This window comes from Malus domestica, chromosome 03 (assembly GCF_042453785.1).
Source record: "Malus domestica chromosome 03, GDT2T_hap1".
Taxonomy (NCBI): Eukaryota; Viridiplantae; Streptophyta; class Magnoliopsida; order Rosales; family Rosaceae; genus Malus; species Malus domestica.
In genome coordinates, this window is record NC_091663.1 from 15,188,835 (window position 1) to 15,201,814 (window position 12,980).

The 12,980-nt window shown below is 38.9% G+C and overlaps 2 protein-coding genes and 1 long non-coding RNA gene across 5 annotated transcripts; 2 read left to right on the forward strand and 1 right to left on the reverse strand.

The window, feature by feature from the left end:
• Positions 1–5,624: 5,624 nt before the first annotated feature.
• On the reverse strand, positions 5,625–7,994 carry LOC139194446 (uncharacterized). The gene is made up of 2 exons (XR_011579286.1): positions 7,454–7,994; positions 5,625–7,298 (listed from the first exon to the last, which is right to left on the reverse strand). It is a non-coding gene; the product is annotated as an uncharacterized lncRNA (long non-coding RNA).
• LOC103421285 (glucan endo-1,3-beta-glucosidase 14-like) lies at positions 5,649–8,134 on the forward strand. Of its 3 annotated transcripts, none has more exons than XM_008359310.4 (3): positions 5,649–5,821; positions 6,247–7,283; positions 7,663–8,134. In XM_008359310.4, exons 1-3 carry the CDS (start codon positions 5,767–5,769, stop codon positions 7,723–7,725), a joined length of 1,155 nt encoding a protein of 384 aa, XP_008357532.3. In that variant the 5' UTR covers positions 5,649–5,766; the 3' UTR covers positions 7,726–8,134. The 3 variants fall into 3 exon arrangements, with proteins under 3 accessions (XP_008357532.3, XP_008357533.3, XP_070675131.1); XM_008359311.4 differs by having other exon boundaries at positions 5,657–5,821; positions 6,247–7,209; XM_070819030.1 differs by having other exon boundaries at positions 5,667–5,821; positions 6,247–7,287.
• An 871-nt stretch (positions 8,135–9,005) lies between these two features.
• On the forward strand, positions 9,006–10,932 carry LOC139194679 (uncharacterized). The gene is made up of 2 exons (XM_070819577.1): positions 9,006–9,071; positions 10,465–10,932. The coding sequence occupies exons 1-2, from the start codon at positions 9,006–9,008 to the stop codon at positions 10,930–10,932; spliced, it is 534 nt and encodes a 177-aa protein (XP_070675678.1).
• The last annotated feature ends 2,048 nt before the right edge of the window (positions 10,933–12,980 follow it).

The following is a 12,980-nucleotide window of genomic DNA, read 5'->3' on the forward strand; positions in this document are numbered from 1 at the left end:
GCATATTATCAACGTAAACTTCCATGCTCTTCCCAATCTGTTCGGCGAACATTGAATTGACCAGTCTCTGATAAGTCACTCCTGCATTCTTTAGGCCGAAGGGCATGACTTTATAGCAATATAGTTCCCTGTTAGTAGTGAAGGCTGTGTGTTCTTGGTCCGGATGGTTCATGAGGATTTGGTTGTATCCTGAGTAAGCATCCATGAAGCTTAAGAGTTCACACCCTGCCGTAGAGTCTATAAGTCTATCTATGAGAGGAAGATGAAAGCTATCTTTCGGGCATCCTTTGTTTAGGTCAATGTAATCGACACACATTCTCGACAAGACCTTTTGGAGCAGGAGACTTTCCTTGGTCGAATTCTTCTTAACAAGGACAACATTTGCTACCCACGTTGGATAATTGACTTCACGGACAAAGCTTATGCCTTTGAGTTTTTCAACTTCTGCCTTCATTGCCTCATACCGTTCAGCGTCATAAGATCCTCGCTTCTGTCTCACTGGCTTGGTTTTGGGTCAATACTTAAGTGATGACAGATTATATCGGAAGAGATGCCTCGCATGTCCTTGTATGACCAGGCGAAGACCTCAGTGTTCTCTTGCAAAAAAAGAGATCAATGCCAACCGAATAGGTGGTGACAAGGTGGTACCAATCTTCACCATGCGATCCGGATAATCTTTTGAGATAATGACATTCTCCAACTCTTCGGCGGGTTGTGCTTGCTGGGTGAAAGAGTCATCTTGAGGATCGTCGGGTTGACTGTTGCCGCCGTGAAGATCCAAGTTGGCTTCGTCTGGGCTGGTCTTTATGACTTGGTCATGTATAGAAAGGGTTTCCTTGGGCACAGGTAGGTGTTGTTGCTTGACCGAAGTGTTGTAACATGATCGTGCACTAAGTTGATCTCCTCTGATGTAACCATTGCCATAGGGGGTTGGAAATTTCATCAACAACATATGTGTGGATACCATGGCCTTGAGATCATTGATGTCTGTTCGTCCGAAGATGACATTGTATGTCGTTGGGCAATCAACCACCAGGAAGTTAGTGGTAATGGTAGTTGTGTAAGGGCCTGTACCACATAAGTGTATGCTCCCCAAAGGTTGCAAGATATCACCGGAGAACCTTATCAGAGGGGAAATCGAGCGGTCGAGCAAGTGTTCAGCTACATTAAGTGTCTTGAAAGCTTCAGCAAACATGATATTGACCGAAGCCCCCGTGTCTACTAGGATTCGTCGTACTTCAAAGTTAGCTATGTGAGCTTCCACGATCAGTGGGTCGTTGTGAGTGTAGATGATACCTCTTTCTTCCTCAAGGTAGAAACATATTGGATCCCAGTTAGGCTTTTGATACTTACCTCCCCTGATGTCTTCCACGTGAAACACTTGGTGACCAGACCTTAAAGCTCGTTCACTATTTTTCATGGCCCTGTTGAAAGATTTAGATATGGGTGTGCCACCACTTATGGAATATATCACATTTACCTAGCGTTGGTTACCGTTACCCCTTGGAGGGTGAATGAGGAATTGATCAATTTTTACTTCACGTGCCAAAGCTTCAATATGATCACGAAAGGTGATACACTTCTAGCCGTCATGGCCGTTATGCTCGTGGTAGCAACAAAATGTGCCCGTGTACTTTGTGGGCTTGTAATCTGGGTGCCTTGGCTTTGGCTTCGGTATCAGGTGTGCTATGCTGGGGTAAATGGCCACGTATGTGGCATTCAAATGTGTGTATGCCTCATAACTCGGGTAGGGGTTGTCCTGACACGTGCTTGACCCACTGTGTTGACTGCCTGGGATTGGGGATTATCATGGCGATACCCTTGGTTATCGCGGTAGTCTCCCTTACTCCTTTTACTAAAATAAGACTAGTGAGGATGGAAATCTTTCCTTTTGCCCTAAGATTGATATGTCTGTTGACTTGGCAAAGTATTAAGTAAGGCAGGGGGAGGCACCGCTGCAGTTTGGAAGGTCGAGGTCTTCTCATTTGGTTGGATCTGGCTTCCACTTCCTACTTGCTGATAAGGGGTGGTTGTGGGGGGTTTCCCTTGATATGTCATTGCCTCGGCGGAGGCATGGTTGTACGCCTGTGCCATCACCTCAGAGTAAGTCTTCCAAGTGTTAGCATTGATCACGTACTTGAAGAAACAATCATGTAGGCCTGCCGTGAAGGCCTTGAGGGCGGTCTTGTCATCTGCCTCAGCGCAGCGAGAATACTCATGGCTGAAACGACCAGCATACTCTCGTAGTAACTCGTCCGGCTTCTGGCGAATAATGTACAAGTCATCTGCAGAATGCAAGCAATCGGTCTGGAAGATGTGTTGAGAGACAAACGGTTTCCTCAGTTCCTCAAATGAGTCTACAATCTCAGGTGGAAGACGGCAATACCAGTTTAGAGCTCTGCCAGAGAGGGTGGAGGGGAAGAAAAGACATCGTTATTCGTCGGTGTGCATCCGATATGCCATGGTGGACTCAAAGAGGTTAAGGTGTTCAATTGGGTATTCCTTTCCAGTATAGAGTTGTAAACCAAGCTTTTGTTTTGTCTTTGCTTGAAAGGGGGTGTCGATGATCCTCCTTGTGAGAGGGCCAGGCTTGGGTTGGTTCCAGTCAGGTATCTCGGCCTGACGTTCGGCCTTCAACTTGTTTACTTCCTCGAGAAGCTGTAGGACAGGGGGGTCCTGAGTGGTGTCATGTACCACTGGTATTTTCTTTCGTAAGTTTTCATCGCCTCTTGGAAGTAGTAAAGTTTGAGCAAATGCGTGTGATTTTTCCTTGGACTTGTCGTACTGACTCCTAGGGCGAGTCTGTCGGAATACCTCAGAGTCCCATGTACCTTCATGTTCCTCTTGGACCTGTCGTTCCTTCCCTAGATTGGCATCTAGCCTGGGTCATGGGAGGGGACCGAGTCTTTCAAGAACACTTGGGTCATTGATCTTCGAGCATATGTGGAGGGGATTCTCTCGACGTTGTTTTAGAAAGTCTCGGCAGTCACGATAAACGGCTTTCGATCCTTCCAACCCTTCTGCAATGAGGTGTCTTCCTCCACTTCTCCTGCTTCGGGTTGAAGCAGCTGGGTTGTGAGATGTATCATGTTGATCAATGTTTTGATGATTAGGTCACTCGTCAACAGGGATACCCATGTCGAAGGAAGGTGACCCTCCATATTAGAGGGCACCCAGATGATGGTTGATGTCCACAGGGGCAACGAGCTCGTGTGTTTGAGTACGCCTTGTTTCATGGAGCGTCTCAAAGAGCTTCTCATATTGCTCTTGGAGGACCTCATTCTTCATTGCTATCTTGTTGTTTTGAGCTTCTAGCTCATCGACTTTAGCTTGAAGAGCAAACCTCTTTCCTTCCTTCTTTCATTGCTTCGCACTAGGTGCAAGAGGGGTGTCATTCTGTGTGTTATGGCTTCCTTCGCTCCCCATGTTGGAGAGGGATGCCTGGTCGAAAGAGAGTGTACGAATGGTGGAAACTAGCTTGACAAAGCTGAAGAGAGTGGGAATAAGTGTCGTTCCCACAGACGATGCCAAATGTTGATGCACAAAATCAATGAGGACTTTAGTACAATAGAAAGTGTTAAGTTTGTGACCTTCGCTAGATTGTTCCGGTCACTAGTGTGGATAAGTAAGTAAATGGATAGGGACAGGGAAGCAAACACAAGATGTACGTGGTTCACCCAGATTGGCTACATCCACGGAGTAGAGGAGTTTTCATTAATTATGAAGGGTTACACAAGTACATAGGTTCAAGCTCTCCTTTAGTGAGTACTAGTGAATGATGTAATACAAATGACATTAGGAAATATTATGAGAGAATGATCTCTATTTATAGAAGAGAGTTTCTAGTTTCATTCTGACATTGACACGTGTCGTGTTGTGATTGGCTTCTGATGTTGACATGTGTCACGCTATGATTGGCTTCTGATGTCGACACATGTCGCGCTGTGATTGGCCTCCTGGTTGGAGGGAAACTCTTCTGGGTCCTTGACGGTATAACGTTGACCGGTGCTCAGTAGTTTCGGGATTGGTCAAGTATGGTACAAACAGATCCTACAACGATTAAGGAAGCAATATTCATTGCCATATCTTCATACCTCTCAGAAATACATGAGTTTGGTTAAAACATGTGGCCATTAAAATTTGGAGCACAAGCAAACCACCTTCAGAAGCAACCACTCAAACTATCATGAATGGTATCAGATTACATCAATATAGTAATCAGTAGATTAAAGAATTCGAAATCATGGGCAGATACTAATCAAGGGGAGCATCTAAAACATATCCAAGAAGGAGTGTCGTAATATAATATATGGATGACTCACATGAATAGTTCATTACTATTCATCCAAAGAAAAATCAGGTGGATTATTATTCATATGAAGAAAAACGGATAAGTTACTATACACAGTATTTCACTATTCATTTGAGGAAAGTTTGTAAAGTGAATAGTGTTGCTAAAAAGTAATCTTTTGCCTATAAGATGAGAGCATACGGAGGAAGGAAGAAGTGAGAAAAGAAGAAAGAGATGAGAGAAAAACATAAAGTGGAAAGAATGAGGAGTTATAGAGGAAAAGGTAGAGAAGAGGAAAGAAGAGAGATGCGGAAGAAATTACCAGTGAGCCAGGCTAGAGAGAAAAGAGAAAATAGTGAGAGTTATTTTGTACTCCTATTATTTTAGATAATGAAAAAAATAATGAAAGAAAGTACTACTACTGCCCCGAAGACGTAGGCACACTTGCCAAACCTCGTAAATATTGTGTCTTATTTACTTTATTCCACTGCACACATATCGTCAACTTTACAACAACATTTGTTTTCTAATCTCTATTGATTTTACAACCACCATAGTTCCCATATCGATTTGCCTCTGCTTATGAGTTATAAGCAAAAGGTCTAAAATTTTGTTCACATGAGTAAAGAGTTCAATATTTAATTACTATAATTTTGCCTACCGTATGACTTTGGCTAATTTTTTTTGTAAATTGTGTATCAAAACAAAAGCCTTTTCTTCTTTGACCAAAAACAATGGGAACGATTTTGTTCACAACCCTTAAGTGATGGTAATGTTCATCGTCCTATTTATCACTATTGGATGAGTTTGAATTTCAAGATTTGTATAATGAATAGAAACAAATCTCAAAATTTAAATTTATCTAATAATACTAAGTAAGGCGGTTAGCATTGCCACCACTTGATAGGGTGGTGAGCATATGCACTCAAAAGCATTGCATTTTTTGTCACTTAGTACTACATTATAATGATATTCTTTTTTACTTATAAGTGAGAGGTCTTAGGTTCGATTCTCGCAAAAAGTGAATTTGAATCACATTATTGCTAATATATTGTGAGGCTTAAGTTTATTTTCTCTCCCTTTAGTGTTGATAATATTATTTGTTAAAATAATAACAAATTAAAAAAATTAAAAAAAAAAATTGCCTTTTTAGTTTTAGTCTTTTGTACACGGCAACAAAGGTAAAGTGCGCGCTTGTATATATAAAAAAAGTTTTAACGAAAAGTTCGTGGTACTATTCACTTTAACGAAAAATCATATTTTTATTCTAAAAAGTTAAACCTGGTACTTTTCACTTTATCATTTATTTTATCCTTACCATTAAAACTCAAAGTCTTCAAATCATTTTCATTAGTTTTTTCATGTATAAAAGGATGTTGGGAATTGTTAGGTGGCAAAAGTTGTACAGCCTAGAGGGGCTAGTGGGGGCGGTGGAGTTGCCTTCTTGAAAGGTGAAGCCCAAGATCCGATCAGTAATGGCAGCCTCCACTGTCCTATTCACAATTATTCTGCTCTTCCTCGGTCTTTCAGGTTCCTCCTCTTTTCCAATTGACCTACTTTCTTCCACCCTTCTTCCACCCTCATGTGTTTGGTTTCCCAGAAAGTGCAGGAAAATAAAGAAAACACAGAAAAGAAGATGGAAACTTTGAGCTAAAAGTCTCAGATTTTCTTTCTGGGTCCTCTTAAAAGAAAATTTTCTCAACTGGGTCTTATATATCTCCTTTTTGGCTTTCTTGAAAGAAAAAAGTAACTTCAAATTTGAAAATTTTCTTTTTCTCCCATCCAGTTTGCTCTGTTTTCTCACCAACGAAACATAATCCAATCTTCGGTTATGTGATCAATTTAGATTCACCACTCACTAATCTCCAGTGGGATTTTCTTAAATTCAAGTAAACATTTGACGTTAATTTCATCGAATTTGGGATCTGAATTTAATATCTGTTTTCACTTTTCAGATTCAAGTGTCCAAGTCCAGAGCCTGAGCTTCGGAATCAACTATGGACAAATAGCCAACAACCTCCCATCTCCGTCGCGAGTGGCCGTCCTCCTCCAGTCCCTCAACGTCAGCCGCGTCAAACTTTACGACGCAGATCCGAACGTCCTCCAAGCCTTCGCGAACTCCGAGGTTGATTTCATCATCGGCCTCGGCAACGAGTACTTGCAGAGCATGTCCACCGACCCTCTCAAAGCCCAATCCTGGATTCAGCAGCACGTGCAGCCCCATCTCCCCCAGACCAAAATCACGTGCATCAACGTCGGGAACGAAGTCCTCGGCGGCACCGACACCCAGCTGTGGTCGTACCTCCTCCCGGCAATGCAATCAGTCTACCGTGCCCTCGTCAACCTCGGCCTCTCCAAACAAGTAGCTGTCACGACCGCGCACTCGCTTACTATTTTAGGAAACTCCTACCCGCCGTCGTCGGGGAGTTTCCGACAAGATCTCGCTCAATATATCCAGCCGATCCTCAGCTTTCACTCGCAAGTTAATTCGCCTTTTTTGATAAATGCTTATCCGTACTTTGCTTACAAGGACAATCCAGGTGAAGTTTCGATAGAGTACGTGCTGTTCCAGCCTAATTCTGGTATGGTCGATTCAGTCACAAATCTCCACTACGACAACATGCTGGATGCCCAGATTGATGCCGTTTATTCCGCCATCAAGGTGATGGGCCATTCGGACATCGAGGTCCGAATATCCGAGACCGGCTGGCCTTCCAAGGGGGATGCCAACGAGGCCGGCGCCACGCCGGAGAATGCTGGTATTTACAATGGGAATCTGATGAGGAAAATTGAAGAGAAGAAGGGGACGCCGGCGAAGACTCAAGTTCCGATTGACATTTACGTTTTTGCACTGTTTAATGAGGATTTGAAGCCTGGTCCGGCATCGGAGAGGAACTATGGACTATATTATCCGAATGGTACTCAGGTTTATGATATTGGATCCCAGGGTTATCTTCCTCAGCTAACTTTTTCTGCAGACTCTAATATAAATGCAAGTAAATTTACCCTTTTGTTAAGGGGTGTGATATCCACACACCCCTTTTTACTTCTCCCACACCTTTTTGGTTTTTGGCCGTCGGATCGGATGAATTGAAGAAGATCAACGGACAGAAATTAATAAGGGATGTGTGAGAAGTAAAAAGGGGTGTGTGGATAGCACACCCCTTTGTTAATACCTCTTTTTATGATTTTGGGATGAGTTAATTTTCTTCATTTTTTAATACAAAGATATGTTTACTTTAATTTAGTATTGAAATGTCATTTGTGAGGGTCAGAAGTTCAGATAAATGTGAAGGGAAATACTACTAAGCGTTTGAAGTTAATTTTCTTGTTAATGATATCTAATGCTATATTTTTCTTTGTTTTTGCAGGCCATATCCATCTTCAATTTTCTGAGCCTTCTCATTGTGTACATATTATTATGTGCTTATTAGAGCTCATATATTCGGTGAACTTTTTGGGGGGAGTAAGACATGCAGACAGGAGCAACATGAAGAATTCCTGAAGATTTTTAAGAAGCAAAAGGAATTCTAATAGGTTATATTTAGGGAGTTTTAACAAAACACTCTCGGTACTGTTCACTTTTAACAAAAAATCACATTTATACCATTCCCTGATATTATTCACTATACCTTTAACAATGGCTTTTCATTAAAAGGAAAGCTTTTTGGATTTTTCATTAGTTTTCCTTTATATTATTAATAGCTTTAGTTTTTCTTGTACTGTATATGGACCATCACATTTATTTTCAATCATTTTCTACGCTAGCCAATAATCTACCATAGCATTTCAATTTTACACAATATTGCTGAATAATGGAATAAAAGGGACACATTATTGTCATTGTATTTTTCCTTGAGATTCAGCATCCGACCTCTCGAGTTTGATTTGATTTTCTTTCTCGGCTATCGCTTGTTTGAAAGTAAAAGAATTGAGAATGATCTATCTGTAAATCGCTCTTGATATGCATGGTGGGAAATCAAATGGCATCTGTGACGTTGAGGCTGTCAAGTTCAGTCTAATTCACATATGTGCACCTAGTGGACTTTTGGCGCATAAAAATAGTTTATGAAAAAATATCCAACTTTATGAATACAATGTCACCACATGGATAGTTTGTTTTTACTAGCAAGAGCAAATGGTAACGCGTCCCTTTCTTTCCTTATCATTCCCCTTGTAATTATGCATGTGAATCTTTCTGTATATAAAATTATGTGTGGCTTCTGCTTAGCAAAAGTCCAAATTGGCTTCCATCAACCTTTTTTTGACTCTTCCTTTGCCTTATCTATTTTATTTTTTAAATTTTAGTTTGGAGTGTATTGTTATTAAAAATGTGTTTTTATATAGAAGATATAATAAAATAATGTAGTTATTTTTGTTTATTTACATAGAGACGATTTACTTTTAATATTATCAAAGTATTGTAATAAAGTAAAACTCAACAGCTAATAATAATAGATGAATCGTATGATGGTGGTGAGAAAAAGTTGAAATGCCTCACCTCCCTTCTATGAGTCTTCTCAACTTCCGGAATGATAGATGTTCATAGTAAAAACATCAGCTGGTCCTCTTTTCCTAGGAAAAACAAAACACAGCTAATAATAAGTGTTTAAGTTGATAATATTAGTACTAAACCATAATGCGGCTTAGAGTTCGTCAATCTTTTCTAAACCTTATCAACTTTGCCTTTTGGTGTGAACTGTTATCTGAAAAAATGGCTATAGTTCTTTGTCTGCAACACGGCTCTGCATTTGTCTTTTCTCTTTTTGCGGCCTTTCGAGTTAGCGACTAGGGAGTTTTGAGTTTACATGCATCAGGGTGACGAAGCTTTTACTTCACATACATTATTCTGTCAAACTTTAACCAGATATTTTTTAAGCTTTGGTTTTGGATATTTCACATTATATCGAGTTTCAAACTTCAATCCAACTTTTCGACTGGCCAATGTTATCACGTCTAATGGATTTCATTTTTATTTATAAGTAATAAGCTTGATTTGACTTTTATAAGTAACAAATTTTAACACAAAAAAACTTATAGTGCGAGTTAGGCTAAATTCTCACACTCCAAAAGCATCGTATCAAAAACCTTGGATTGACTTGATTATAAATGGTCCAGTATATTTGGGGCTTCAAGTGATTTGCAAGTGTCTACGAAAGAATAAAGAACAATTTGGGCAACTTACAATTTGAGATGAGGAGTGCTAATTTTTTGGACAAAAATTCTTTTGCAACTAATAAATTGTGTCAACTGTCTCATTGGTGCAATGGATGATTATCACCTGTTTATACAGTGCACAACTCGCTTAATAGATACTTATCACGTGGTGCTATAGATTACAAGATATTTTCCTCCGCTCAATTACCCCGTTAATTTCTCCATACCTGACATTTCTTATTATTCTTAACCATGTGATAACGATGTTAAAAAACAAATGTATTTATAATATAATTTATAACAAAATAGAGGCATTTTCTGTACTACTTTGTGTTCAAAGTTTCGTCAAGAAAGCAGGCGGAGTGAATAATCTTCTAGACGAATTCAACTTAGGAATCATGCTTTATTGGTTAATTGGTGGATTAAAAATAATTAGTATTTAGAATTTTGTTATAAGAAATGGAAACGACATCAAGCAAAGCAATACAAAGTGGGGGTCGTTTTCAACTTGAATTAGGACCATTCTTTTGCCTTCTAGGATTCTCATAAGCATGGCCCCCCCAACCCAACTGCAAGTAGGAGAAGCTTTTGACAGATATAACCCATAACCCACTTGAATATATTATTAATTAGTATTCAGCGGATATTACTCTGTGTCAATTGTGACTAGTTAATTAGACACTTTTGAAAGACAAGTGTATTTAACCACCACAGATTTGATGAAGTGTGGATCAATATATTATTGTAGGTCATGTTGGGTTGCCAGTTGACAACTGGGTTTCAAGACAACTTGATCCAACCATGTCCATTTATTAATGATGTAAATAAGAGGGTTTCATGTCATTGCTGTTAAGGAAACAGGAAGCCAAATTTAGTAGAATTCTTCTAAGGTGTTCCACAGTGGATCGGAAAAAATGTGAATGATTCCTATTTGTAAGTTCGATAGTTTGAGTGCAAAGAGAATGAATCTTATTTGTGAGTTCAATATATTTGACTCATGAGTCGGGACCATTAAGGTGAATACTGATGCTGCGTGGCGAAAGGAGACATCATGTGCAGGTGTGGGATGGGTTGCTCGGGACTTTGCGGGTCTGCTGCAGGCAGCCGGGGGATCGGGAGGGCGACTATGCCATAGCGCTGAAGCAGCTGAGATGCTAGCAATCCGAAATGCTTTGGACTTCTGTGTTCGCCTCGGTTTCAAGTCTGTGGCCATTGAATCAGATGCTAAGAATATAATTCAAATGATTCGGAATGAGACTACCCCTGACTGCAGTCTGGAATGTACTTTAGGTGACATCGCGACTCTAGCCCGTGGTTTGGAGTCGGTAACTTTCGATTTTGTTTCTCGGGAAAGTAACCGTGCGGCGCACTCGGTGGCCAAGTATGTTTTCCTAGAAGGTAAGGATTTTGTCTGGGACCACATTGGGCCTGATTTTCTGTTTAACATTTTGGCTCAGGATGTAAACATTTCTATTCGTTTATAAATTTCTGACTTTGGTTTAAAAAAAAAGATAACAAGAGAGAGAAAAGATGTGACGAAACAAAGAGGTTTTTCAAGGAAGTAGGATTCCAAATTCCCCTCCCCTCCCCTTCCCTTCTATTTGAATAGTCACAATTAAACCCCGTCAACATCTTGTGTTGACTTCTTTATATAGAGAGAAATACAAAGATGAAAGTGAGAGAGGAGATGTGGGGATTTAGAGAGGAGAGAATTCTACTCATTTTTCGAATACCAGGTATTCAAGTGGTACTCCACATGTCATTAATACAAGTGGAGGAAATGATATATTTTTCCATGTCCCTTTACTTATTTAAGACACGTGAAGTACCCGCTTAAATATTGAGTATTTTGAAAAATTTCTCGACCAATCATAAAATAGAGAAAAAAAAGTTGACGAGTACCACATTTAATATATAAAACTCACCCATATCAAACTCACACTGTTGTGACTAGGGGTGGGTTTGTTTCCGTTCCGTTAAATTTTTTGCCAAAATCAAACCAAAATTACTATTCAGTTCGGTTCAGTTTCAATTCGGTTCTTTTTTTTTTTTATAAAATAACATTTCAAATTTCAATATTAAAAAATTTTCAATGTTAACAATTCCAACATATTCATAATAAAATAAACATTCAAACTAGAATCGAAGACACTAAAAATAAACATTCATGTTCAAGTCTTCCAAAGTCTAAACTTCAAAGAATTATTCCACTTAAAATAAACATTCAAACTATAATCATAATTTCAAATAAACATTCAAAATTCCATGTTTTGCACTCTTCTTCAAGTCCTCAAGCTCAGTATCTAACTATTTCAAGTTTGAATGAGAGTTTGTTTGCTAACGCTTAGGTTGCCTAGTAGCACTTTTTCTTAAGTTTCCACTTGCCATTTCTACATACAAATAAAATAAAATAAAGAAATAACATCTAATTAAAATATTGTTTTAAAAAAATCTAACAAAAATGACAATAAATAAGATACCCTTCTCAACTTCTTCACAAAACTCAATCTCCTTAATGGTTAGCTCATGATGTAATGCAATATGGATAGACCTAAGCCAATTTTGGGTACATATCAAATTCTCTACCATTTGTTTACTCAAAGAACTATGATATGGATCAATTATCCATCCACTTGTGCTAAACGTGGATTCTGAAGCAATGGTTGATACAGGAATAGCTAAAATCTCTTTTGCAAAATGTTCCAGAATATGATATTTAGGTACTCCATTCACTCTTCACCAATTCAATATATCAACTTTGCCTCTTCTTCTCCTTCATTAGAATTAGAAAGATACATATCCACATCATTATCTACAACCCGGGCTCTCTTTGCTTTCATCATTTCGCTTTTTTCTTTCAACTTTATTTTGGTTTTGGTCATGCTTGATGATGAACTCCACTTGTCATTGCAGTTTAAGAACTACCACGACTACTTATACTTTATTGTGTAACGAAAAACATATCTTCATGAATCTTGTAAAGATCAATCAACAAATCTTTCACCATATTTGGGACAATTTCAACTTTTTGATCATCCTCACCAAACAGTATCTCAAAATAATCAACAACCTTATCCAATTTATGGTGAGGATCAAGCACAAGTGCAACAAAAATATATTGATTCATATCCACAATTGAACTCAAATAATTGTTATATTTTTCTTGCATCAACATGGAAATCACTACAACGACATGGATTTTGTGATGAATGTGTTTTGTTATATATACACTAAAATTCGTCACATATAAGTATATGTGGTGAATTTTCAATGTCACAAGATGCGTCACCTATAGTTTATTTGACGAATCTTTTGTTCGTCACCTACTAGTCTATATGTGACCCTATTTTCCTCACACATTCCAAGCTCAAATTCCATACTTGAAACAATATGTGACGCTCAAAGCGTCACTTATTCTGGAAATGCGTGATGACATGCTTTCTTCACATCCTGTATTGCTTTTTCTCATTTAATTATTTTCATAATTTTGCTTGAAAATGAATCTATAATTTAAACTTTAATTTTAGTGAAC

What these genes read in the sequence shown, in the direction of transcription:
- LOC139194679 (XM_070819577.1), top strand. Translation starts at nt 9,006, where the DNA reads ATGGCTATAGTTCTTTGTCTGCAACACGGCTCTGCATTTGTCTTTTCT. An exon ending in CTCTTTTTGCGGCCTTTCGA is followed by an intron (nt 9,072 to 10,464) that starts GTTAGCGACTAG and finishes GGGACCATTAAG; the next exon opens with GTGAATACTGATGCTGCGTG.
- LOC103421285 (XM_070819030.1), top strand. Translation starts at nt 5,767, where the DNA reads ATGGCAGCCTCCACTGTCCTATTCACAATTATTCTGCTCTTCCTCGGT. An exon ending in GCTCTTCCTCGGTCTTTCAG is followed by an intron (nt 5,822 to 6,246) that starts GTTCCTCCTCTT and finishes TTCACTTTTCAG; the next exon opens with ATTCAAGTGTCCAAGTCCAG. An exon ending in AGACTCTAATATAAATGCAA is followed by an intron (nt 7,288 to 7,662) that starts GTAAATTTACCC and finishes TTGTTTTTGCAG; the next exon opens with GCCATATCCATCTTCAATTT.